At 45.7% G+C, this 27,427-nt stretch overlaps 1 protein-coding gene across 2 annotated transcripts; it reads left to right on the top strand.

Annotated features, from left to right (window-relative positions):
- The first annotated feature begins 5,276 nt into the window (after positions 1–5,276).
- On the top strand, positions 5,277–27,089 carry Mylip (myosin regulatory light chain interacting protein). 2 transcript variants are annotated; one of them, XM_075969771.1, is made up of 7 exons: positions 5,277–5,610; positions 6,693–6,883; positions 18,868–19,053; positions 20,435–20,632; positions 21,135–21,299; positions 23,072–23,492; positions 25,485–27,089. In XM_075969771.1, exons 1-7 carry the CDS (start codon positions 5,524–5,526, stop codon positions 25,572–25,574), a joined length of 1,338 nt encoding a protein of 445 aa, XP_075825886.1. In that variant the 5' UTR covers positions 5,277–5,523; the 3' UTR covers positions 25,575–27,089. The 2 variants fall into 2 exon arrangements, with proteins under 2 accessions (XP_075825886.1, XP_075825885.1); XM_075969770.1 differs by having other exon boundaries at positions 5,299–5,610; positions 21,135–21,293; positions 23,066–23,492; positions 25,485–25,707.
- The last annotated feature ends 338 nt before the right edge of the window (positions 27,090–27,427 follow it).

The following is a 27,427-nucleotide window of genomic DNA, read 5'->3' as shown; positions in this document are numbered from 1 at the left end:
TTTATGTTACTCAGCCTTGAACAGTCTGTGATAGCCACACAAAATGGGTTAAGTGTTAAAATATCGTGGCTCAGCAAAATGTAGCAGGTTGAACAATATCTTAAAGCTATGAACATCACTCAACTAAAGGACACATTCCAAACAACCGAGGAGAGCACAGATGTGGTCTTTTAATTGTCAGGAGACCAAATGAAAAAAAGAGGGGCTAGAGGGATGGCTTAGCTACTAAGCGCATGTATTACTTTTGCCGAGGATCCCAGTCCAGTTCACAACCCCCATGTTGGGCTGCTCACAACCACATACAACTGCAGCTCCAGAGTGTCTGGTGTCCTCTTCTGACCTCTGCAAGCACTACATACCCATCCCCCACCCCCACCACACACACCCTTAAAAATAAATAAACAAAAGAATTGAGAAAACATAATAGCTGGGATCTGTGTGCTTGTGTGTGTGTGTGGTTATTCTTTCTGGTTATAATTTTTCTAATATTCCTAAAATTACATTTAGATTTTGAACTCAGCACCTCAAGTCCATCTTGAGATGTTTCCATAAATTACTATATATATCTCTTACTTATGTCACAATCAGTATTTATTTTTTATTCCTTTTCTCTCTCTCTCCTCTCTCTCTCTCTCTCTCTCTCTCTCTTCCTCTTTCTCTCTCGTGTGTGCGTGTATGTGTGTGTGGAGGGGAGGGGTAGTGTACATATGCCACAATATACCTGCCGAGGTCTGAGAACAACTGGCAGGAGTCAGTTCTCGCCTTCCACCACGCAGATCCTGCGGATTGAACTCAAGTCTTCAGGCCTAGCAGCATGCACTTTCTCTACACTGAACCCTCTCACCGACCCCACGGTGAATAGTCAGAACACAATATATGCAGACTGCAACATCAAAGCCTCAAGTCTAAACAGAAAGGTCCTGATAAAATGATGGCCACTTCATTTTTCTCTGTGTACTGTTCTTTTTCAAGGAACCCGTCATGAAAGGTAACTATCTTAGTAACTAGAAAGAAGAAAAGAAAATCATTTCGACAGCTATCCAATTAAGACAATGCCACTTCAGATCCCCCAGTTTTTAATACAGGGATTCTTCCTCTGCCCCCTTCCTCCTTGAAGCCAGTTCAGGAAACGAGATGCTGTGCTTTGATAGTAGGCAGAGATCAAATTAAACTACCGAATTTCATGAGGCTAATATTTCAACTTAGCGATTTCAGCTCACTCAACTTGTTCTAACACACGTCTGCGGGAGGAAGCGTTGCCTGTGTGAATAATTAGCTTGGATAATTTGTGAACGCAGAAGGACAGCTTTTTAGGCAGTGGCTGCCTCCTCCTCCTCTAATGATCTTACAAACAAATGTGGATGGAGAGCAAGAGGAGGCGGCAGGTGATGGAGCCTCTTCTCCCCAGGGCCTCTCCCGTGACCCCGTGCAGGACTCCTGCAGGCAGACAGGCAATGAGGAGAGTATAATGAGCAAAACCAGGTACACAGCCGTGTTGAGAAAACCACTTGCTCAAATGGGAGAATTCGTATGGAGATAACCATTGCACTACAACCTACATGTATTATTAGTCATGTGATCTAGTCTATGGGACAGAGAGGGAAAAAAAACTGTTTGGGTCTGTTGGAACAGGCAGGACTATACTGAGTTAACTAGTTCTGTCATGCTGATAGAGTTTTCATTTTTAGTAATCTACATTCATACAGGCAATCTTTTTACTGTGCTGGCTAAGTGTAAAGCTTTATTCTTTTGGTTTGGGGTAGGGGAGCAGGGTCTAACTCTGTAGTCCGTCCAGTCTGGACAGAACTCAATTTGAGGTTCAGATTGGCCTCAAATTTATGGCACCCTCCCTGCTTCTGGGCACTAGGAATTACTGGCAGGAGCCATTGTGCCCTACTTGAGAGCAAAGAAAAGCAGACAGGAGCATGGGGTGTCTCCCTGGCTTCAGCACAGCTCAGTCTGATCCACTTCCCACCTCCAGCCCTGGAAATCCATAGTCTCTTATTTTGGAGCTAGACTCAGCTGGGGCTTGAAACTGGCTCCAGACGCTCGGCAGCATCAGCAGATGGTGGAATCTTCCAGGAAGCGATTCTACTGTGGCTTTTCTATTCCCTAACCGACTCTTTTAAACATAGTGTGCGTTCTCACTCAGCTTCCCCACTTCTTAAACCTGTCTCTATCTTATCACAAGGAAGAACCGGCAGGAGGGAAGAGAGAGGGCACAGCCTCCTAGTGCGTGCACACCAGGAGAAGCCTGGATTCTTTTCTTCCCTTTCCCTTTACCGTGCCCCCTGTTTTTACTGGCTTTGGGGGGAACAGGGTGTTTGCCTATTTGGTTGGTCAGTTTTCTGTGTGTGTTTTCCATGTGCCTGTTCACATGCAGAGACCAGGGGTTGACAGTAGGTATCTATATCACTCCACCATTTTAAACATCTTATTTTTATGTTCTGATTAGTAGACTCTCTTACTAAACCTGGAGCTCACTGATTGGCTAGACTTTCTGATCAGTGAGCCCTGGAATCCTCCCCTCTGCTCCTCCCAACACTGGGTCTGCAAGCCCATGCTACCATGCCCTGCTCTTCACGTGGTGCTAGAGACCCGATTTCCATCCTCTGGCTTCCGCAGCAAGCACTTCATACACTTGTTTGGGTTTTCTAGACAGAGTCTGACTGTGTAGCCCAGGCTGGCTTCCCACTCAGGATCTACTAATCTCAGCCTCCTAAGTGCTGGGATTCCAGCCCTGTGCGCGCGTGTGCAGTCACACTCAGTCCACTGTTTGATTGATTGGTTGATTGCAGACAGTCGCTAGTCAAGGCTGTTTTCAAACTCTTTACCTCACCTACAATAACCTTGAGCTTCTGATTCTTCTATGTCTGCCTCGCGAGTACTGCTGGGATTGCTGGCCTGGTGGCACACTGCTGCCATCCCGCACAGTTTGTAGTGTTAGCGGTTAAATCTAAGAAAGCTCTGTACAAGCTAGGCAAGCACTCTATCAGTTGAGCTACAATTCCAGCCCTTTACCATTGTTTTTGTTGAAACCACTTCTTTCCTTCAGTCTTATCTGGTGATTCTTTTAAAAAAAGATGTTATCTTACTAAGTATTCATATGTGCAACATGCAAAGGCCAAAGGACAACCTGTGGGAGTTGGTTCTCTCCTTCCACTATGTGTCATGGAATCAAATTCAGGTCAGCAGGCTTGGTGGCAGGTGCCTTTACCTACAGAGACATTTCACCTGCCCTTGTACGGTGTTACTTGCTTTAAAAATGATAAGATCTTGACTGAGGGTCCCAGAGAAGAAACTCTGGGTATGGATTAGATGCCCCTGTCAATCTTAACCAGTCAACTGCTTTGTAAGTAAATGGCGGTTGTTAAAAAATTTTTAAACCTGACAGATATTTCCCATGCTTCTACAAATTATTTAGCTGCTCATATTAAAAATATAAATATAGAATCATTTTTCTGAAAAAAAGCCATTCTAAAAAATCCCTGCCAAAACCCAAAGTATGATAGTTTCAAAGATAGTTGCTCCACAAAAATAGCAATGTTTTTGTTCTATTTCCGTGTCTTGTTTTTATTTATTTTGTTTATTTTTTTCTTCCTCAGCTCCTTTCTACTCATTTCCACTTGTGGCCTGTCCTCTAAGTTTCTAGGAGTTCCCCAGATCTGTCCCCTAAGTTCCCCTTGGCTTAAACTAGCTGGCTTTGTTTTCAGTCTTCTGAAAATATTAACCAATATAACCAATTTCCTGATTGCCTCCTCTCCTTGTGCTGAAAATTCCAGTGATGGAGCAGAGATTAGATAACGATCATCTAGATGTTATCTCCCAATACATTTCCCAAATCGGCTGCCTGGAATGAAGGGAATGTCCAGCAGAATGAAGGCATGGATGGATGGATGGATGGATGCAGTACCACTTTGCCAGAATAAGTTTGTCCCTAATTGTTCTAAACCAATGCTGTGTTATGATTCATCCCTTCTTTATGATACTTACCACATCTCAAAAGTAAATATAACTCAGCCCAAGTGTGAGGTGCCCCGCCAGCCTGAGCTATATAGCAAGATGTTATCTTAAATACACAGCAAACAAATGACCACTGGGACAGAGATACAGTCATGGGCTGGGATAGCTCGATTGCTTCACAGGGATGCAGAAGGAAGATCCAACAAACATCCAGTCTCCGCTTTACTGTGAGGGTACCAAGCTTCAGAGAGATGAAGCTCGCCAAGGATCCGAGACTGAAACCCACATCTCCTGGCCTATCTTATAAACCAGTGTTCTCAACCTTCCTAACGCTGTGACCCTTTAACACAGCTCCTCGTGCTGCGGTGACCCCCAACCATCAAATTATGTTCATTGCTACTTTAGAACTGTAATTTCGCTACTGTTATGGATCATAATGTAAATATCTGTGTTTTCTGATGGTCTTGGGTGATCCCTGTGAAAGGGTTGTGTGACACCCCCCCCAACTGGTTGTGTTCCACAAATTGAGAACCACTGTTAGAAATCAAAAAGGCAGACAAAGTAATTGTATAGGCTAAGAGAAACAGGTAGTGAAGACATGACCTTTAACCAGTAATCTCGTCTACTGAGACCAAACCCTCCTGCTAGATACTAAGATGAGCCCCTTACCTTTAAGATGGATTAACATCTGGCTGTCCCAGAGCAAAGACAAAGTATCAGGTGTATAGTGAGTGAATTTGGTGCTAGATATGATGAGTAACGCAACGGAGGCCCCAACACTCTGTTAGGTGTTTCGGTTTAGCAGAACCCATGCATTAAAAACCCTTGGCACGCGTTAATATAAGGATGGTGCTTTCAGATCAAGCTACCCAGCTTATTATTGGTCAACTGCAAAAACTTTTCTGCTCAAATTGTGCGTTTTACAACCCTTGGCGGAAAACCTTAACTTTAGGCTCCAGGTTGCCGGCTTCCCTCTTGGCTCTCACAAACCATCTGGTTATTGAAGTGGGAGTCTAGAGAACAGTGGCATCGCGGCAGCATTTGATCAGGGTCCTCTTGAGCCGGGACTGAGAGGCGTCCCTTGAAGCTGCAGGCGACAGCGGGCTAGGAGGAGCGTCGCCCAGCGGCCGAGGCAGTGAGCGTGCAGGGATGGGGGTAGGGGTTCCCACCACCCGCAGCTCTACAGGCGGTGCCGGAAGGCGGGGCTGAAGACTATCGGAGCTGCGTATTGGCTGACGGGACTGAGGAGGAGGGGTAAGTGCGTCGTGATTGGCGGAGGCAGCGCTTGAGGGGGCGGGGCCTCTATAAAAGACGCGTGCCTTTCTCGGCTCAAGCAGTCGGGCTGTCCGAACGGCGCGGCCGTGGAGCACCCAGAAACTGGCGATCAGGGGGGGTGGCGGGGACGCGAGCAGCGGCTGCGTGGGGTGCAGGGCAGGCGGCCGCACCGCTTCACCTTCTTCGTGGAGCCCGGTGCTGACTTAGAGCGACTGCAGTGAGGCGACAGCCCCGGCGAACACCCGAGAAGAAGCGGCCGTGGCGGCGGTGGCGGCGGCCCCAGCCATGCTGTGCTATGTGACGAGGCCGGACGCAGTGCTGATGGAAGTGGAGGTGGAGGCAAAAGCCAACGGCGAGGACTGTCTCAACCAGGTGAGGGCGACGCTTAGAAAGGGGGTTCCCACTTGTCCTCGGGAAGCCTGGGGCCTCGGGGCTGATCCTCAGGAGCCGGGCGATGTTGCAGCAGCGGCCCGTGGAGCACGCGTCCCGGACGCCAGGCTCCAGCCTTCTCCTCCCCGCGGGCGGCGGGGATGGGGGGCGTAGAGGACTGTCTGTGGGGGCATCCCGGGCCTGAAAACCAGGACACTGCCGGGCGCTGCAACCCTGTCTCCTACCATGGCACTTTTTTCTAAAGAAGGTGGCCCGGCACACCTGCCGCAGGTGTGTGCGTGATGCCGCCCTTGGGGGGCCTTTTTAAAGCCCAGCAGCGCCACCCGCGTCCCGGACGGGGGGGGGGGATGAGGTGGCTGCAGACAGTCGTGGTTCCCGGGGTTCCCTAGCTGACCAGGTGGGTCCATTTCTCAAGCCGCTTCTCCGAAGGTGAGTTCACCTGACACTTGGGCTTGCTGGGGATCCAGAGTATCCTGGGTAATTTGCGGGGAATGGTTCTGGCAGTCTCCCGCTTGGAGTCTTTACACGTGCGTTCTTTAGCGTGACTAAGGCTCGGAACAGTATTTACATGGTGGGTATGGAAGACGCATTGAACCCCTTGAAACACTGTGCCTTCGGGACCTGTAGACCTGAGCTGATTGGAAAGCCACTTGTGAAGCTTAGCTGACACTTGTGGCATGCTTCCTCAATGTGTTTGCGTTTTTGGAATCCAGATGGTTAAAACTGTCCAGATAGTACGCTGCCAGATCAGCTGTGCAGATGGTGCTGGCAGAGGGAATTCCAGCGACTGGAGCAAGAAATAAAAGCCCCCTGGGTTCTTCCTTCTCAGCCTTTTGGGAAGTCTGTTTTGGGGTTCCTTTCCCTGTGCAATTGGCCATACCATAGAAGGCCCATTCCCAAGCAAGGCCGAGCTTCCTTTTGGTTTGGGCATCGCTGGTTCCTTAAAAAATTGTTTTCCCATTCTACCACTGGAATTATAACAAGGTCAGAGTAGGTGGCTGCCCTTCACTCAGATGGAGCCCTTGACTTTGCATTGCTTATACCCGCTGCCTTTTTGTTTTTAGGTGTGCAGGCGGTTGGGCATCATAGAAGTTGATTATTTTGGATTGCAGTTCACCGGCAGCAAAGGTGAAAGCTTATGGCTGAATCTGAGAAACCGGATCTCCCAGCAGATGGACGGGCTGGCACCTTACCGGCTCAAACTGAGAGTCAAGTTCTTTGTAGAACCCCATCTCATCTTACAGGAGCAGACAAGGTAAAGTGAGGCAGAAAGAAACCAATGTCAAGTACACTTCTAATTCCCTAGAAGGCTGTTGTGCCCTCCCAGAGATGTTCCCCGGGGCAAGTTTGACTTCTGCACAGGAAGTTCAGGAAAAACTTAAATTTGTTTTGCAAGTTGGTCTGGGTTTTCCAACTCTTGTTTTAGTTTTTCTGGTCTCTGTAATATTGATGGGAGAGCAGGGTTGACTTCTTACAAACAAAAAGAACCCCCCCCCACCCTACACACCACACACACATACACACACACACACACACACACACACACACACACACACTGACTTCCTGACAGCAATGTCTAATGCCCGCTAGTAACCCCGCCTCGGCAGTGTTACTACAGGTCATTGTCGGCTGTTCTAACCGAAAGCAGTAAACAGTTCCTCTTGGGTTACTTAAACTTGGTCAATCTTCAGCCTGGTGTCAGATTACAGTGTGTAGCCGGAATGTTCTGTCTAGCCTCCCGCAGATTTTAAAACTTTTTTAAGTTTCACGAAAACTTAATGAGAGGACTCTTTGAAGGCCACTGTAACCGAATTCCAGCCTACAGATATATTAAACATGATTGTTGGGCATTAGACTTTTTTCCCTCCTTGTTAAAGTAAGGGCCACCAGCCTTGGTAGACAACTGAAGCGTGTGGTCTCCTCCAAATGACCAAAAAAAAAAAAGTGTTTCCCTCTGGACTGGCTGTAATACTTTTCTCAAAGATGAACCCCAATAGGAAAGTAATGTTTAATATTTATTACTGAAATGCAAGAGACTTACAGTGGCATGTTGGAAAAAGGAAAATGATTGCTTTGAAAACCACAGCAAACTTTGTATCTCAGCACTGATGTTTTCCATCCTCCCGTGGTTTGGAAGAGTGCCATGCATGTGAAAAATGCGGCCCTATAGATTTCAGCTCATAATCGGGACCAGGACCCTCAGAGAGGCTTTGCCATCCCGCGTTTTGTGTTTACCAAGCAAACGGTGGAAACATTTTAAAATACCATTCGCTCGAATTTGAACTGCACCCTTCACCTGGCTGAAGCACACCGTAAAGGTCGAGAGCCTTGTTTATGGAGGGAACCGGCAGAATGAATCCTAAGTGTTTCTGAAAATACCTCACAAATGTTCGTGTGATGGCATGCTTAGAGATGCTGAGCTGTTTCTGTTAGTCACAAGAGGCTCTATCTTTTTTAAACTTTTACTCCGTCTGTGTGTGTGCATATACATGTGTGTGCATGCCTGTGCATGCAAGCACACCTATACGCCTGTGGAGGTGAAGGACCAACTTTCAGGTATTGGTTCTCTCTTTCCACTATGTGGGTCCCAGAGATTGTCCGATTGTACTCTGAGCCATCTCATTGGCCGGTATCTTTTTTTTTTTTTTTTTTGGCGAGCAGTCATATTGTGATGCTACCATGATTTCGGGGACTTCCAGGTACACCCAAATTCTAGTGACACAAATTTATTTTTGAAATCAATCAAAATTTGGAAAAGCAAATACTTCCTTTAAATCGTGGGAGGATAATAGCTTAAGTTTGTGCTGAGAATGTGTTCATGCTTTATGATGATAGTCTCTACCTATGCTCTCCTGTAATTGGGTCAATACCTATTATCAAATCTACTTTATTCATGTAAGAAAGAGACGTTTATGAATTAGTATTTGAATCAATGGCCTACGTTGTTTGATTTTTTTTTTCATTATTGACTCGGTTGTCTTTGACTCTTGGGATTTATAGCAAATGGCACTCAAAGAATGTACCTTCCTCATTCAGTTAGGAAATTTCGATTGATTTTCATCCCTTTTAGAAATCCTATAGAATGGTAAGTGTAAGCTGGGCCCGGTAGCAGGCCTGTAATCCCAGATGCCTGGGAGACGGAGAAGCAAAGATGAGGAGGTCTGCTGTGCAGGGGCTACAGCATAGGTTCAAGTCTAGTCTGGGGAACTTAGTGAAAGAAAAAATGACAGTTGAGAACAGAGCTCAGCGGCTGAGTGCTTACCTGACCTACCCAAAGCCTCAGTTTGGAGTAAAGAAAGCGGGCACAGGGAGGGTGGTGTCATATAAACCTTTGAGTGGTTTTATTATGTTGGTGAATGTCGCATAGTTTTATATCAGAAATATAAAACTTTTAAGAAAATGCTTCACGTTGATGACCAGTCTGCTTTAATAGCTTCATAAAGTAATACCTAATTTGCATTTGTACCCTTTAGTCAGGAGGTCAAAAGTTGTGCTGGGTCCAATTTAATTTTTTTTAAATTATTTATTTATTTTAAGTGTATGCGTGTTTTGCTTACTTGTGTGCCTGTGCACCACTCGGTGCTTGAGGAGGTAGACGAGGGCATTGGATCCCCTGAGACTGGAATTATACAAGGTTGTGATCCACCATGTAAGTGCTGGGAATCGAACCTGGGTCCTCTGAAAGAGCAGCAAGTCCTCTTAACCACTGAGGCATCTCTCCAGCCCCCTACAATTAACATTTTTTAAATCATGGTACTAAAGAGCAAAACCACTTTTCTTCAATGTGATATTAACAAAAACAAACAAACAAACAAAAAAAGCCTGTTGACAAACTTTTTGATATCCTGTGATTTGTTATAAAATATTTATGCTAAACGCCATGATTCTTCTGCAGATCTGTTTGTATAGTGAGGGAACACAGCTTTGAGAACTCAGTTGTAAGAGATGGCTTTCCTGAGGCAAGCCATGAGGGTGCCTTTAGTGTACTGAGGGGCTCTGGACGCTTCATTAAAAGGAAAATAGCTGGGCAGAGCTGCCCTCCGCAGATCACTAAGCAGTGTGCTTGGAGTAGAGCAGGTTTAATGTGGACGGGATATTAATATGTACTACCTAGCATCAGACCAGACGGACTGCTGAGAAGGATGCAGGCAGGAAGGCCTCGGTACCATTGGGGGACCCTGGGATCTAGGAGGAAGCCATTTCTCTGAAGAGGAGTGCAGGCTTGGTTCAAATGCCAGCTTAGGTGGATCCAGCGAATCTGGTCTTAGACTTAATTGTAGATTTGGTGACCCTACCCAGATTATTCCATTTGCTCTTGAATAGGAGGCCTCAATAGAAGGAGTCTTGTTCAGCAGGCTGGCATGTTTACAGATGGAGACAACAGGTATTTTTAGCAGATGTTTGCCACGCTGTGGATTGAAATGAAAAGGGAAACAAATTAATGTGCTCTGGAAATAAATCTGAAATAGTAATCATCTAAGAAACTCCTGCCTTTCCGGGACTCTCAGTTCTTCATAATGAATTTTGCCAGCACTTTCAAAACTGGAGGTTAGGGAAGTAAGTGCACAGTTCATTTCCACAGTGGTGATTCTACCATTTCCCTGCTGGCAGGGTCTTGGCCACATTTTCAGAGCTCTGTGGTATCCGTTTAGAACAGTCCAGTTAGCCAATATCTGGATTACACACACACACACACACCCTAGAAAACAGCCCCAGCACAAAAACACCATGAGTGTTGATCTGAATGTTCAGAGAAATGTTGTCGTCTTGGGCATGACATTTCCTCAAGATTTCCGAGTTAGGGCAGCAAGGATTAAATCCCACCCCAATTCCTAACCTCGACATTGTCACTTCTCTCTAGAATGCTTTCTCTAGCACTGCCTGGGCAGCTGCGTTCTCTCAAGATATCACCCTTCTTTCTTTTAGAGCATTAATGTGCTTCTCACACTACAGCAACTTCTGTTCATTGTCAGTTCCTCAAGAAATGCAAATGCCGTCAAGATTGCCGAGTACTGTGTCCAGGCTCTATCGAGTGCACACTGTGTAAATATCTTGTTAATCAATAAAGTAGGACGTTACAAATGTGGACCTGGAGATGGCTCAGTGGCCTGGAACACTGGCTCCTTTTGCAAAGGATCCAGTTTGAGTCCCAGCGTCCACATGGTGGCTCATAACCACCTATAGAGCCCAATTTCCAGGGATCCACCTCCCTCTTCTGGCTCTGAGGGCACCAGACATGCGTGTGGTGCACGTACATACATAAATGAAGGCAAAACACTCATTTATATAAAATTAAAAAAATGAAATCTCAAAACAAAACAAAAGAAGCTTACCCAGCCAAAGTCACAAAGTCAAAGTAAACATGATGTGGTCATTTCAAGCCAATTCAGGACCAGCCAGGCTGAGCCTAGCGAGGGTCTGTCTGTAAGTCATGTTCAAAGTCTTAGCGTTGTCAGTGTTGGTAAAGGTTGCTTCCATAATTTACCTCTCATGATTAAGGGTGAGTGCATTCTATGTGATGTTGCAACTGCAGCCAGTGTGTCTATTATTGAAGGTTCATGTATCTATTATAAAGTTCATTTATGTTCTTTATACTATACATGGGATGGCAGAATCAGCCTCCCCTCCCACCTCTGCCTTTCCCCTATCTCCCTCTTTCTCTCCTCCACTCCCTTCTCTGTTTTTTCTTGCCAAAATATAAAATAGGACCCAGAAAAGTTAAGCAAACAAACTAAAAACTAAAAGCATGCATATATGTTACTTCCAAAGAAATTATAAATTGAATTTCTGAATCCTACTTAAAGTTTTTCTTTTTGTCAAAACTAAGGGGTATTTATTTGCATTGTTGTGTGGTGTTTAATTTTAGACAAGGAACTCTCATTTGGGCATCTTCATCCCATACATTTATATGAAGCATTCAAAGGGCATTTCTTAAAAAAATGATATTTCCTGTATTCATTTTGTGTGGGGGAGTATGTTTAACATATGTGATGTGTGTATGTATGTGAGTGTGCAGGCACACGCTCATGCATGTGCGTGCAGGGGCCAGAGATTGGTAGCTTGCCCGCACAGGCCCTATTTCCATGGGTGAGGACGTTCTGTAGAAGTGTGGGTTTTGTGCTTTTAAGGCACAGGATTCTGCTGGCACAGGCTGTGGTCTTTCCCTGTGGCAACCCTCATAGTTTCCTCAACTGCTTCAGGGTTCAAGGAGGAACATCGTTCAGAGTGCTTCCATTTGGGCCTTGAAAAAGATCTCCTTAAGCCCACGTAGGAACCTAACTTAGTAACTTTATGATAATCATTGGCCCCTGACAGGTTTTGACTGTGAGCCCTCCATGAAGTAGGTCTGATGGTTTGAGATGGCTGGATCTGTTAGTACACTGGCGCTCTGAACCCGAACCCTAAGGTTATTTTCTCAGCCTCCTAAAAGTTTCAAACATAGAGGAAAGTTGAGGATTTTTGTCATGAACACCCACATAGACACCCCCCCATCCTACTATTAAGTTTAATATGCCTACTTTATTATACAGTTAATCATTTATCAGTCCTTCCAACCATCCATACATTTTTCAACATGTCACGTCTAAGTACCCTTCCTTCTAAGGACTTCAATGTGCTTATCACTAAGCAGAACTTACAGCTTGCATTTGGTTCTCTTTTTCTTTCTAGTTAAAATTTACATGGGATAAAACATATAAATCCCACTTATATCTCTTAGCGAGAATCGATGGGTACATGTTTAAACAACACCTCGGCCAGTATTCAGAACAGTAGCATTATCCATCACCTTAGGAAGTCCCTGTCTTTCCGCACTCAGCCCACACTGCCCATCTTCACCCACCGACGGCCCTGGCACGACTGAGGTTTTCCATCTTAGATGTGTTGTCCCTGCCTGTTCAGCTTCACTCAGGGCAAATCATCCGGTAGGTTCTGCTCGGTATCTGCCGCCTTTTTATCCATCGTGAATCTTGTTGAGGTCCATTCCTACTGCTGTCTGTATCTGAGCGGTTTTCTTTAGTCATTTGTTCAGTTTTCTTCTTGTCTCGCTTTGTTTTACGCTGGGGGGTTGAACCGGGCCTTGAACATTCGACGTCAGTCCTCTGATCTAAATACCAGCCTGCTTGTTTCTTCCCACTGCTGGCTAGTACTCCATCCTGTTTGTTGAGCCAGTCCTACTGATGAGCGCCTGTTTCTATGAATAAAGCTGCTATGAACATCCTAATACAAGCTTTTTGTTTTCTTGTAGACACATGTGTTTTCATTTTCCTTGAGTAAATACCCAAGAATACAATAGCCGGGGCAGGGGATGATTGTTTAGTTGTGTAAGTTACTGCCAGGCCTTTCCCCACAGCATATGCACTGTTCCGAACTCCTACTCTCACAAAGCATGTAAGAAAACCCAGTGTCTCCGCATCCCTGCCAGCCTTCTGGTGGATGCATAGTAGTAGAGCATTGTGGTTTTAATTTGCATTTCTCTGATGATTTACGATGTCTGTCAGATTTTTATGTGCTCGCTGGCTTCTCCTGCATCTCCTTTGCTGAAATGTCCAAGTCCCCCATTTTGATCCTTTGCCTTTACTCCTGAGCTGTCCGCATTCCATATGTATCCTAGATACCAATTCATTGTGAAATCGGAGTTTTATAAATATATGTTCCCCCTGTGGCTTGCCTGTTTTCCTCATGCCTTTTGGTGTGTAGGAGTTTTTAATTTTGGTGAGGTCTAATTTATTCTTTTTTCCTTCTTTCTGGAATGTGTTCACGATGCTCTGAAAAGCCTTGTCTACCCCCCGGTCCTAAAGGTCCTCTTAGGTTTGGTTCTCAGGCCAGTAGGATTTTAACGTTTACATGTAGGCCTATGCTCCATCCTGAACTGATTTTATTTTATGAGACTGTTACAAGATTTGAAACAAAAAACCCTCACGGCAATTTCTGTTTCCATTTGGTCGTTTTTAAATATAACTTGGCAGTCGGAGTTTGGTTTAAAATAACCCTATGCGGTTAAGTGACTCACAGACAGAGATGGGATGTTTGATTGTAATGGGGTCTGCCTGGGGTGAATGGCAGTCCAGACAGTACTTCACATGCATGTGCTTCAGGGGAAATTATGGTTCAGTATTGGCAACTGGGTTTTTGGAAATAACATGGTAGCCATTTTTTTTCTAAAGAGATGCATTGGGTTCATTGCATTTCTAATATGAGGCTGAATTTAGCTATTTTACATTTGTTGTCAAAAGTTCTTCAAAATGCTGTAACTGGCAAGAATACTAGGAGGTGTTACCCAACAGTAACTGTCTTCCTTGCCTTCTGCTGCCTTGACATGATGCTGTGACCAAGGCAACTTATAAAAAAAAGGGATTTCACAGTTCTTACAATTCCATCACCATCATGACAGTGGGCAGGCAGGTGTAGGGTTGTAGCTGTAGCTAAGAACTTACATCCTGATCCACAGGCAGGAAAGGGAGGGAGAGAGAGAGAGAGAGAGAGAGAGAGAGAGAGAGAGAGAGAGAGAGAACTAACTGGGGGTGGCATAGGCTTGTGAAACCTCAAAGCTCATACTCTCAAGTGACACACCTCCTCCAGCAAGGCCACACCTCCTAATCCTTCCCAAACAGTTCTTCAGCTGGGGAACAAGCATTCAAACATAGGAAACTCTGGGGCCATTCTCATTCTCCCATACAATAAACTTCCAATTGGCTTCTGGAAAGTTCTGTTGTGAGTACTAGAGAATTTTTCTGTGAGATAATCAGTGTTAGGACAAGAGAGTCCTCTGATCCATAAACCCTCAAGATAAATGGTCCCTGTTATTCCTTAACTCTGAAAATACATGGATTTTATTTTTTTAAAAAATTTAAACATTTCATTTTATGTGTATGAGTATTTGTGTGTGTGTGTGTGTGTGTGTGTGTGTGTGTGTGTGTGTGTGTATGTATATATGTATGTGCACCACATGCATGCTTGGTTCCCACAGAGCCAAACCCTGGTTCTTTGCAAGAGCAACAAGAACTCTGGTGCCTGAGTCATCTCCTTAGCCCCTGAAAAGGCGTGGATTTTAAGAGAGAAATTAGTGAAGAATTTTGAAGCAAAAATATATTAAGAGTAGGTGCTTCATGGTCATCAAGATGGCATGGTGGATAAAAGTGCTTGTCACCACCCTGATATGAGTTCGGTCCCTGAGACTTGCATGGTGAAAGTAAAGAACTGACCCCTAAAGTTGCTCTTTGACCTCCCAAACGTACGGTGGCACTCACCCAAACATACACAGTAAGTGAATAAGTAAATGCAATTTTTAAAAGATTTTGGTTCCTTTTCAAAATTAAAATTGACATCTCAAGTTTTGCCCTGTTATGAAATTTTTATTTCTGCCTTGTGGATGGCTGCTTTGCTTCCTGGCGGGTCTGTATCTGTGCACCACATAAGGGCCATTGTCCACGGAGACTAGAAGATGGTATCCGATCTGCTGGAACTGGAGTTATAGGTGGTGTTAGCCCCTGAGGCATCTTTCTGGGCCCTCACCCTATTTTTATAGCATATGTGAATTCATTTGTACCTATGATACAAACACTTGACTTAGCTAGAATAATGCACCCTGGGCCCCATAATGTGGCTCATGTATTAGAAATACCCATGTTCTCAGTAACTGGAGAAAATTTAAAAATTAATTTCCAAGTATAACCCCAGGAATACATAGAAAATGTAGTATGAGCTTGTATCCACAGGATGTGTTTAGACATTTGCTTAAGACATAGTAGGTATTTTTCAAAGCCTTTTGTGTGTGATACCATGTTGTAGTCTATAGGGAACAAGATCGGTTATCCACTTGTAAGACATACTTTTAAAAAAGTGTTCTCTACAGGCCTGACTTCTTTGACTACCTCTGCTTGTTTTGCTACTAATTTGTAACCTTTGACCCCTTTCATTAAAAAGAGAAATGAAGTAATAGTGATGTGGCAGATAGTTAAGGTGAGCAGGTGGGAAGAATTCATCCTCACTCAGATCACTCAGATCCTGAGCCCTCATTGAATTCCCATTTGGAAACACATTTCTGGGCACTGCCACCCTCTTGGGGAGAGCGCACTGATAAGTCTTGTGATAGCTCATCAGACCTGATGGCACTGGCCACCCCTGCTCCCTTACACTGATGCCTGGACCCTTGTCACCCAGAAGCCAATCTGTGGCTGGAGTTATTTTGATAAGATATGCTCTTTTCCTCCTAAGACAATGTGTTCCAACTAAAAAAACAAAACAAAACAAAAAACAACAACTAAACAACCATCACACACGCCCATCCATTATGGATGTGTGGGGTGGGGCACAGAGACAGTGCATGGCAGATCTGTATTGACTTGAGATGAGAGGTGCCCATAAAGCCATGAAAACTGCGACATGCAGGAAGAGGTCTGCGAGACACTAAGGGGAGGAGCACTTGTGCCCGCTGTGCCCTGAGCACAGTTCAGGCTCCACTGGCTGGAGAACACCAGCGTGCCCCATCCCCCAGGCCTTTTGTTCCAGTTCCCTTCCACTCCCCGGGAAGGATGGGCATTGCTCTAGGCTCCTGGCCACCTGTTTACGTTGGGTTGCCGTTTCTTCGCTCTGCTTCTGGCAGCTGTCCCTCCAGAAGTAGGCGTAGAGAATTTGGAAAAAGAAATTGAATAAATTTGAAAAGTCGTCTTTGGCAGCTCTCCGTACTGTTTAATAAAGCAGGAAGCAGTTTCAAACTTTATGCTAGGAAAATAAGTCAAAAGAGACCTTTACATCCACAGTAATTAAATCACGAGGGCTGAGTTTGTGGTGCTAATCTTAAAATCTTTTGGCACATGGTTTCTTCTTGAGTGTATGTATAGATTAGATTCAGACTGTAGGCTCCTGAAAACATACCCTCTGGTTGAATAGCAGAAGTACATCAGGATTCCATTTTCCCTGTGAGCAGCAGCAGGGTTTTGTGAGAATTTAGGCCTACTCCTCTGATATCATCTTCCGATTTTTACTTATTATTTTTTCCCCTTTTGAGACAGGGTCACTGTGTAGACCACGCTGGCCTAAATTCACATAAATCTGCCTGCTTCTGCTTTGAGAGGGCTGGGACTGAAGGTGTGGGCTACCACATCAGCTAGCCACACAGCTATTTTAGAAGCAGTTGTTTTTCCTCTGGAAGTTCCTTAGCCCCAGCAGGGCCCCTTTCCCAGTTTAGCAGTTTGGAAGCAATGCCTTAAAGACTACCAGATGTCTGGGTTAGTCAAAGCTGTGTCTGTTCTCTTTGAACGCCACTCTGCATTTTACAAAGTATGGAAGGAACTGAATTTAAGGGGGTCTCATTACTTTCAACGGTTATCATTACCAAATATGCAAAGATTGAATTGACTGTCTCTTAGTTAAGAAAGAGGAATTACTCTTGTCAGCCTGGTGGTTTGAGGTTCTCAGTGCAGTCCCTTGCATCTGTCACCTCTCTTGTCCTAAGTACTTGTCTTACCTTTCTCGTCCTGGTCCCTTGAGTGGCAAACTCAGGTTGGAAGCTTGTGTCGAGGCCTGGGAAAGCGAGGAGCCAGCTCACGCAGGGTTCGGGGCCTCACCCATGGCTGGGTCCTTAGTGTACCTTTTCAGCACACGCAGAGGGGCTGCCACAAGCCAACAAAGAAAGTTAGAACTTCACATTCACCTGCGACAAATTTTATAGCCTATCCTCTGTGGTGACTCAGATAACCTCTTAGGAATTTTGGACAATGGAAACAATGAATTTTCCCAGGAATTTCTGTGGCATGCATACCTTGTAGTAAATGTAGAATTTAATGTTGCATTGCTTAGGGTAGGCTCAAACAGAGCAAAATTGAGATTGGAATGTAAAATAAACACAGGCACATGGTGCTTTACGTGCATTTCTGGAGCTCTCTGGTGTCAGAGGCAGTTAAGCCAGCGCAGGTACAGTTAGATAAAGAAACTCGAAGTTGTTACATAATGTGATTCAGAAATAGGTGGTCTGTACGGAAGGCAGACTAAAAGGTGACCAAGTTAGAGGACAGGAGAGGAGCCATTGCCGTAAAGCTGGATCTTCCGAGTGGAGGGATGGGTCCCTATCCAGAGCACAGAGATAGGAGGTGTGACTGGAAGCAGTCGGCCCGGGTTTCAGCCACCATCAGGCATCCCTGTGAAGGATTTTGAGCAGAAAGATGGGGTGCTCACTGGAAGCAGTTTGGATGGTGGGCTGGCAGAGTCTAGAGGGGAGAGGGACCCTGAGGTCACCAAAACTCTGGTCACTTCTAGGCTGTGAGTGGGACCAAAGGAGGCCCAGATGGTCGGGAGAGCTCTGAGGCAGGGGCTGGAGAGAAGGCTCAGCGAGAATGGCTGGTCTAGCAAGCTTGGGGACCTGAGTTCAATCCCTGCAGCCCATAAAACCAATGCCAAGCATACCCTTGCCAGCTAGACTAGCCTAATGGGTTCTAACTAGGCCAGCAAGAGACCCTGCCAAAGGAGGTGGGTGGGATCTGAGGGCAACACCTGAGGTTGTCCTCTGTCTCTTCGACACGCTGAAGAGCACCTGCCTGGTGAAGGCTCTGCTAGGTGGGCTTTGGAGTAGGATTCTGAGGAATCAGGGGACATTCTTTTTTACTGTCCCTGAAGATTAGAATCTATTGCAAGATAGGTTTCCTAGCTGAGTACAGTAGTTGTGTATGTGTATAATCTGCAGAGGCAAGAGGATCCAGAGTGAATGAGGCCAGCCTGAGCTACACAGCGAGCTTGAGGCCAGCCTGAGCTATTCGATTCCGTGTCTCAAAAAACTAAACCAAACAAACAGGAATATTGACTCTTAATGTTTCCTTTAAACCATTATAATGCTAACTTGTTCTGTTTCTATTACTTAATTTTTTTATGAGATTTTGTGTCCTGATTTGAAGAGGGAGCATGCAGTGCTGCACAGGTATAAGTCAGAAGACAATCCACGGGGAGTCTCCTTCCACTGTGTGGGCCCCAGGGATAGAACCCAGGTCCTCAGCCCTGGCCGCAAGCTCCCTCAGCTGCCGAGCCATCCCGCTGTACCTGTTCTCTTTGCTTAAAAAAAGAAAGTTCTTGGTTGTTTGGTTGTGAAATTGTAAAGCTAGTTGAGCCTGTGGTCCTTCCCATACCCCACCCCCAAGCACTGGGTATAAAACCCCAGCATTCTCTCCCTGTGCCACACCCCAGTCCAGAAGGCTGGCTGAGATACTGTTATCCCGAGCAAGCCCCAGTCATTCTCTCCTCCTTTTGCAGGCATATCTTCTTCTTGCATATTAGAGAATCCCTCCTGGCAGGTCACCTCCAGTGTTCCCCAGAGCAGGCAGTGGAGCTTAGCGCCCTCCTGGCCCAGACCAAATTCGGAGACTACAACCAGAACACTGCCAAGTACAACTACGAGGACCTGTGTGAGAAGGAGCTCTCCAGCGCCACCTTGAACAGGTGAGGCCACCGCCGGAGGCCAGCCGCGTGCTCTGGCTAGCCTGAGTGTTCACAGCCACCGACTTGATAAGCATCAGGAAACTGGCCTGCTGGTGTTGTCACGGGATTTGTGAGATAGAGCTCAGGTTGCTGCCAGGTTTAACCACTTCTTTTCAGAAGACTCGTGTGCCTTTTATTTGAGAAACTTACCAACGCAAAACAGCCCACACAGATAAATGCCCTTATATGAAATTCCATAAATAACAAGGATCTCGAAAGTGCCTGACCTTTTAAATATGCAAATCTCCTACAGTAAAAAATCTAACGTGTTTGTTGGTGTTTGCTTCATCCCAGCAAGAATTACAGCCTAAGAGGCCTAATTTAGGCGGCTCAGTTACCTGTTCCTGTGTACGCAACAAGCTAACGCCAGCTCAGCTTAAAACAACAGACATTATCTGAGAATGTGTGGGCAGGGAAACAGCTGTGGCCCGAGGACAAACCAAGCCCCAGAGGTCAGTCTCCTCTAAAAGCCCAGCTGAGTCCTGGTGACTCTTGGAACTTCTTGGCCAGCCTCCTTCTCTTGCCACCTGACCTCAGGGCCCTTTCATGGTGTGGTAACTGGCTCACCTGATGTGAATGAGCCAAGAGTAAGAGAGAGGAGCCAGGAAAGAAGTCAGACCTTCACGACTCCGTCTCAGAAGTGAGTTTCATGCCAGGTCTTCCACCATTTTCTGTTCATTAGAAACCAGCCATTAATGCAGACCTTACTCTAGGGAAGGCTACACTGGGAGGTCAGATCTTCAAGGAGCACAGGAGAGACAGCCTGGCCACAACAGAGAATATAGATCTATGTTTTCTTCAGTTGCAAATAATCTCATCAGGCCCCTGTGCTGCTAGCCTATCTGGAAGCTCGTAAAGTCTGTGTAGATAAATATATGAGGGGATCTAACCTGCACATTTGTCTTGTGTGTATGTTAGAGGATTTTCCATAATTCTTTCAGTTTGCCAGTAATTCCTGCATGATGGGTTCTCAATATTTGTTGAGATCTTTTTTGAAAAGTGTGTGTGTGTGTGTGTGTGTGTGTGTGTGTGTGTGTGTGTAAGTGTAAGTGTAAGTGTAAGAAAGCTGGTGAGAGTGACTTCTTTCCTTCCATCTCATGTGTCCTAGAAATGAAATCCAAGCCTTGAGCAAGCACCTCTACCCACTGAGCATCTCACTGGCCCCGTAGTTGCGATTCCAACAGTGTCTTGGGGTATTCTACAGTAAAGGAGCTAGCACTATGGCATTTGGTGCCTTTGGGATCCACAAATGACCACTTCCCTCTAACCTGTCAGTGAAAACTCTGAGCTTTTGGAGTCAAGAGCTGCCCTGTCTAACTCTGCACCTTCGCCTGTTCCGCAGCATTGTTGCCAAGCATAAGGAGCTGGAGGGCATCAGCCAGGCGTCGGCAGAATACCAGGTTCTGCAGATTGTGTCAGCAATGGAGAATTATGGCATAGAGTGGCATGCTGTGAGGGACAGCGAAGGACAGAAACTCCTCATTGGGGTTGGACCCGAAGGCATCTCCATCTGTAAAGATGACTTTAGTCCAATTAACAGGTAACCCAAGTCTTCAGTATACACACACACACACACACACACACACACACACACACGCTCATAAGCATGCATATTATCTGTTGCTTTTCTCTGAAAGTAGAAAACGAACAGAAATTCTCCAGACATCTCTGTCAATAAAGTGACTCATTTTTTAATTTATTCATTAATTGCATTCAAGCCTTAGTGATTTAATTATTTCTTAAATGCTAACTTAAAGTACACTAGTGTGGCAGATTGATTATTTCTCATAGTGGCTCAGGCCATAAATAGCTGTGTCTGCTTCTGCACACACACACACACACACACACACCGAGGGCACCCCAACCCTTGTCTCCATGCCACACGCTTGCCCAGCGTCAGTGTAACCAGTTAGAATCATCACAGAACACCCCAGGCCAAGTGTCTGGTTCACTTCCGGTCAGGGGCAGCCCACAGAAGCATAGTCACACCATGCTGCGCTGTCCCTTCTGAGCTCGCTCACTCTTCTCCTCCTGCCTTTCAGGATAGCTTATCCTGTGGTGCAGATGGCTACCCAGTCAGGAAAGAACGTCTACCTGACCGTCACCAAGGAGTCTGGGAACAGCATCGTGCTCCTGTTTAAAATGATCAGCACCAGGGCAGCCAGTGGTCTCTACCGGGCCATCACCGAGACGCACGCATTCTACAGGCACGTACCACTGTGTGCCTCCTAAGTGTAGGGCAGAGCTTTAGTGTGTTTGGGTGACAGGCAGGTTGCTGTGAGTTCTTCCAGCCCTGAGTCTGAGAGTGCTTTACAGAATGAGAGAATGACTTCTCTGAGCCTTATATGCTATTCCAGTAGAGCCCTTGTCGCCGTAGAATGGTGTGGCTCCTGCCTCTCTCACTCTATTTCCTTCCACAGCCACCTCCCAGCATAACCCCAGCGCCTGGGCCTGTTCTGCCACCGCTGCGTCCTTTCCCACAAGTGTGGCACAGGTCTTTCCCTGCTGAGAAAGGCCCCATCCTGAGCCCTCACACCTGACATACTCAAGATACTTTTTAAGTTTAATTTAATTTTACTTGGTGTTTTTGATGACAAAATCTCACCGTGTGTCCAAAGCCAACCTGGAATTCACTGTATACTGCAGGCTGGCCTCGACTGCAGTCCTCCAGTCTCGGCCTCCTGACGGCTCGGCCTGCTGGCATCCAGCTAGTCACAGGTGGGGGGACGCCTGGCCATAGCGAAGGTTTTTAAACAGCATTCTAGAGGGGCCTTTCAAGCTGGGTTGTGATTAGGTTCATACTTAGAAAAAAATTAAAAAGAAAAATGTAAGTTCATAGGAAACCTTCGAATTTTGTCATGTTCAAATAGACTGTGGAGCAGAACAGAAAATTGGGAGACATGTTTAATGTAAGAGCCAAGACTTCAAAGAACAAATGTCCTTTTGCTTCCACAAACTGCTGGATGGCAGCTCACAGCCCGGAGGAGCTGTGGCATCTCATCTCCATAGTTCATCTTTTCTTTTTGTTTTGTTTTTTGAGACAGGGTTTCTCTGGAACTTGCTATGTAGATCAGGCTGGCCTCGAACTCACAGAGATCCGCCTGCCTCTGCCTCCCGAGCACTGGGATTACAGGCATGTGCCACCACCGCCTGGCTCTCATCTCCATTTTACAGCTGCTTCCTCGGAAGGACTTGGAGACCCTGAGAATCACAGTAGAACCATAGAAGACACTAAGCTTATAAGATGGAAAGAACTTAGACATGCACACAGGGGTATTAACTGTCTTAGTAAGGAATGTATTCAGTCCATAGAGTGCTTACCTAACATGCGTGAAGCTCCTCATGAACCTGGCACAGTGCATGTCTGTAATCCCGACAGCACTCAGGAGGTGGAGGCAGGAGGATCCACCCGACACTTCAAGTTGTCCTTGGCAACTTAATTCGTAATTCAAGGCCAGCCTGCAACGTGTGAGACCTTGTCTCAAGGAGAAAAGAGCAGGGTGTGGTGGTGGTACCTGCCTTTAATGGCAGCTCTCAGAGACTGAGAGCTGGATCTCTGTGACCTAAAGGTCATCCTGGTCACTACTGCTGTAGTGAGATACTGTCTCAACAAAACAACCAACAACAACAATAATATTGATTATCTGCTAAGCCAGTCATGGTGGCACACAACTATAATCCCAGCAAGCAGAAGGGCCAGAAGTTTTAGGCCAGCCCGGGCTACTTTATCTAAAAAAGCAAATAAGTAAGTAAGGAGATAGATGGATGTCAGATAGAAAGATGATGGGTGGATGATAGTAGATAATTAATAGACAGATAAATAGAAGCTAGATTGAGAGATGAATGATAATAATGACAAGATAGGAGACAGAGCACTGCCTGTTGATACAGTTTCTATTGATAACAGTATCTGATAGTCTGAGTTCTGAAGCTTCCTGGGCTTTTCCATATTAAATCGGATGTTCGCTGCTACCTTCAGGTGCGACACCGTCACCAGCGCTGTCATGATGCAGTACAGCCGGGACTTGAAGGGTCACTTGGCGTCTCTGTTCCTCAACGAAAACATTAACCTTGGGAAGAAGTATGTCTTTGATATTAAAAGAACATCCAAGGAGGTGTATGACCACGCCAGGAGGGCTCTGTACAACGCCGGGGTTGTGGACCTTGTCTCCCGGAGTGACCAGAGCCCCCCCAGCTCGCCCCTGAAGTCCTCTGACAGCAGCATGAGCTGCGGCAGCTGCGAGGGCCTCAGCTGCCAGCAGAGCAGAGTGCTGCAGGAGAAGCTGCGCAAGCTGAAGGAAGCCATGCTCTGCATGCTGTGCTGCGAGGAGGAGATCAACTCCACCTTCTGCCCCTGCGGCCACACTGTGTGCTGCAAGAGCTGCGCAGCCCAGCTGCAGGTAAGCGGTCACTTAGCCCGCCTGCCCGTCAAGAAGGGGAGGAAAGCGGCCATCTCCACCCCGAAGGGTCTCTGCGTCCGGTGACTACAGTATTGTGCCCTTTTAGAGACATGTGCTCAGCGCACTCTTGTCACCACGTGGCTTCGGAAATGAGGCCCAGACTGACAAAATAATGTATCTTGAAGCTAAACCAAGACCTAGAATCCAGGCCTGCCTCTTCCATTTTACATGGCCTCTGTCTTCTGATACCACCTAGTAGGAATGTATGTATTATTTGCCTAAAATTCTAGTTAAAAAATACATACGTTATTGTTAACAGTGACTTATTTACTCTATTTGTATATTTTATCCTTTTCTATACTTATATTTATTTGCGTGTGTGTGTGTGTGAGAGAGAGAGAGACAGAGAGAAACAGAGAGAGAGCACGCATATGTGGAGGTCAGAGGAAAATTTGCAGGAGTCAATTCTTTCCTTCTACCTTGTGTTGCTGGGAATCAAACTTGGTTTGTTAGGCTTGGTTGTAAGCATCTTTACCCTCTGAGCCGTCTCACCAGCCCATTAATTTCCTTTTATTACAGTTTATACTTTAGGGAATTCTGTTGGTCATTATCTGCTAGCAAGTCAAACTAACTTTCATACTTAAAAAAATAATAAAAGCAACTCTTATATAGCATATATCCTTTTTTGCATCTTACATTTCCTCTTATCATAAATTTTACTTTTGGTTTCACATCTCAGAAGTTTCTGCTAAATGTCCTTGTGGGTAAACCTAGCCCTGCCTGTCACCTAGTCCTTACAGGCTGCGGTGACAGAGCTACTGTTAGGATTGGACAGTAAGCTCAGGAGCCTGTGCTGCTACAAGAAGAGTTTCCCCTCTGATTCCTGGGCTTATCCATTCCTGCCCACCTAGTCTGACCCTGTGCCTATCTTCCCTTATGGCCAATGAAGGATGTGTGCTGGTCAAGAAGCCACCAGATACCTGTTGCCCCTGGCTACAGGGCATCTGCCCACTGGTCTTGACCCCAAGAAACCTTAGCCAACGCCTATCTAAGACATATCTCTAACATGGTGGCAGAGGTGCAGTGACCTCCTCCTATGTATGCAGGAAGGAAAGCTGAGTTAACAGAGGATTGGGGAACTGGCTGAGCCAATAAACTGCCTTCATTGCAAAGCACAGGGACCTGAATTCAGTCCCTAGAACCAGTATAATTAAAAAGGTGGATGGGGGAGGGTGTGGTGAGAAAGGAACAATTGCAGGGGTTCTTAATCCTGGCTCTGGGGAAATGGAGACAGGAGGACCCCTGGGGGTCACCTGCCAGCCAGCTCACCTTAATCAGTGTTCTTCATGCCAGTGAGAGACCCTATCTCCAAAAATAGGCAGAAAGCATACACACACAGTTGGCCAGAAAATGTAATTTTCTTTAGTGATAGTCTTTTCATAAAAGTCATTTTCAATCCTTGTAAAGTGTAAACATTCAAGCCTGCTACAGAGGAACTGAGAGCCTAGAAATCAAAATTGAAATGGCAGCTTATCTAGAAAACAGAGGGAGGTGGGTACCAAGGTTTGTCATGGGGAAATGGTCTGTACCCCGTCATTTGTATTTTAAATAAATGCTGATTGACCAGTAGCCAGGCAGGAAGTAGAAGTGGGACAACGAGAATTCTGGGAAGAGGAAAGTTGCAGTATAAAGCTGTAACCTAGACACAGAAGAAGCCAGACAAAAAGCAAGCAAGATGTGACTGTCTTGCCAAAAACGGTACCAAGCTACATGGCTAACACAGACAAGAATTATGGGCTAATGTAAGTTATAAGAGTTAATAAGCCTGAGCTAGTAGGTGAACCAGTTTATGATTAATATAGTCTTCTGTGTGATTTCCTTGGGACTTAATGATTGTGGGAACCAGGCAGGACAGAAACCTCAGTCAATAAAGGTTGACCTCCCGGGCCCAGGTCTGTTAAACATTCTAACCAATGTTGACTTCTTTTCCAGTCATGTCCGGTCTGCAGATCACGTGTGGAGCATGTCCAGCATGTCTACCTGCCAACCCACACCAGTCTCCTCAATCTAACTGTCATCTAACGCGTCCTGTGATTACTGGACATGCCATGTCCCCACGAGCCAATCTGACTGTCATCTGATGTATCCTGCGCTTAGCGGGCATGCCAGGTCCCCGTGAGCTGCAGTATTGTAAACTATAAGAATATGAACATTGTGAGGAAATATCTCACTCTCGACACCCATCTGCCATGAGACATTTCAGAAATGAAGAAGAAAAGAAAAGCAAGAATGCAATCACTCCTCTTCTGTGAGTAGAAGCAAAGCCCCAGGGGCCACAGGAAGACCTCTGGGACATAGATACATTCCTTCTTGGACTTTGGGTTTGTTTGTTTGTTTGTTGTTTTAATGACCAAGTAAAAGAGTAGATATAATTGTCTTGTCAGTTAAGTGGCACCATAGCCCAACAGTGGGTACCTTTTAGGAAGTGATGTCATATGTCTCCTTAACTTCTCCCGAGGCAGCAGATTTTATAAGAGTTTTAAACTTTTCCTTGGTTCTTTTTGTACGGTCATGGAGCGCTGAACATTTGTAATAGGACATTTTTTTCTTAAAGAAATAGTCGTCGTTATAATGTCAGTTCTGTCTTTATAACTCGTTCAAGAACGACTGGGAAGCTAGCAGATTGAAAAGCAGTCCTGTGACTTCTCAAGGGCTGGCATGTTGTCGGGTTGAAAATGGTGTGGCTGAGCAGACAAGATAACTCAATGTGGGTGACTTCTTGGCCCTTCTTTCCCATACCCCAAACCCCAGGCCTTTCGGGGGCTACCAGTTTGGTTAAACGACTTTCAGGGCATAGTCATGCATTCACCGGGCTTTTGAGCTGGTGGACTATTTTGAGATTGGAAAGGGAAAGTTCACAGATAGACAGACAGACAGGGCGAGAGTGTTGGAGAGGCTCCTGGTGTGCTCAGGCGCTTCCTCACTTCCCCTAAGCACTCTCTCCAGCTGCACCCCTGGGTGTCACCTTGCTTGAAGATCAAACCTTCTACAGCCTTACCATGGGTCTTTAGACAGCGTCCCTTCTGTGTGTGTTTTATTCCACTTCGTGCTTTCTTGTCAGTGCTTCCGTATTCTTTGTGCCGCCCCCGCCCTGCATCTTCCAGAGGCGGGCTTAGTGTGTTCTATTGCCATATTCTTGATCATCTTTCCACCCCCACTTGGGCATTTTGGAAGCTAGTGAGCTAGGGGGTTTTCTAGGCCGTCAGGAAACCTAGCTGACCTCATTGGGTGCAATACTAGCTAGTGAAAGCTAGAAACCTACACCGTCACTTTACCGAGATTTCTGCGTCTGCGTTTCATATTGCCTTAATGTAGCAGCGATGTGTTTATGCATTTGTTTCTTTGCACAGACATTTTGTCAGATATTAAAACTCTACTTTTTTATGGCACATTAGCATATAAGCCTTTATTCCAAGAGGTATTTATTTTTTCACTTGTAAAAAAAAAAATAATGTTTCCACATTTAAAAAAAAACTCTGTTATATCCTAGAGGACTTCTGTCTTTTATATTCAGGATAATAAAGACTTTAAAGCAAACTGGGCCTTTGTGTTCTCATGGTCATTGTCATGTAAGACATTTTCCAGCTGAGTGAGCACTCACCTCAAGGTTGGCAAATTTGAAAATGTTCAGGAATTTGTCTTCTTTGGGAGGCTTTGCCCAGCCCTTCTCTCATCTGTGCTTTTAGACCTACAAGATTAGAAGGTAGGTGACCGTGATGCTGCAACACACAGCCGATGGAAAGGAAAAATGGGAGAGGGGGACATCAAGATGTTCACCAGTCAAAGTGCTTGCTGTGCGAGCCTGATGACCTGGGTTCGATCCCCGGGACCCACATAGAGGTGGAAGGAGACATAGGCAAAATTGTCCTATGGTG

Source organism: Microtus pennsylvanicus, chromosome 4 (assembly GCF_037038515.1).
Source record: "Microtus pennsylvanicus isolate mMicPen1 chromosome 4, mMicPen1.hap1, whole genome shotgun sequence".
Taxonomy (NCBI): Eukaryota; Metazoa; Chordata; class Mammalia; order Rodentia; family Cricetidae; genus Microtus; species Microtus pennsylvanicus.
This window is presented reverse-complemented; position numbering and strand designations above follow the sequence as displayed.

Excerpts from the sequence above, each read along its gene's own strand:
- Mylip (XM_075969771.1), top strand. The coding sequence starts at position 5,524 with ATGCTGTGCTATGTGACGAGGCCGGACGCAGTGCTGATGGAAGTGGAG. Across the intron at positions 6,884-18,867 it reads ATCTTACAGGAGCAGACAAG|GCATATCTTCTTCTTGCATA; the intron begins GTAAAGTGAGGC and ends CTCCTTTTGCAG. Across the intron at positions 21,300-23,071 it reads GAGACGCACGCATTCTACAG|GTGCGACACCGTCACCAGCG; the intron begins GCACGTACCACT and ends TGCTACCTTCAG.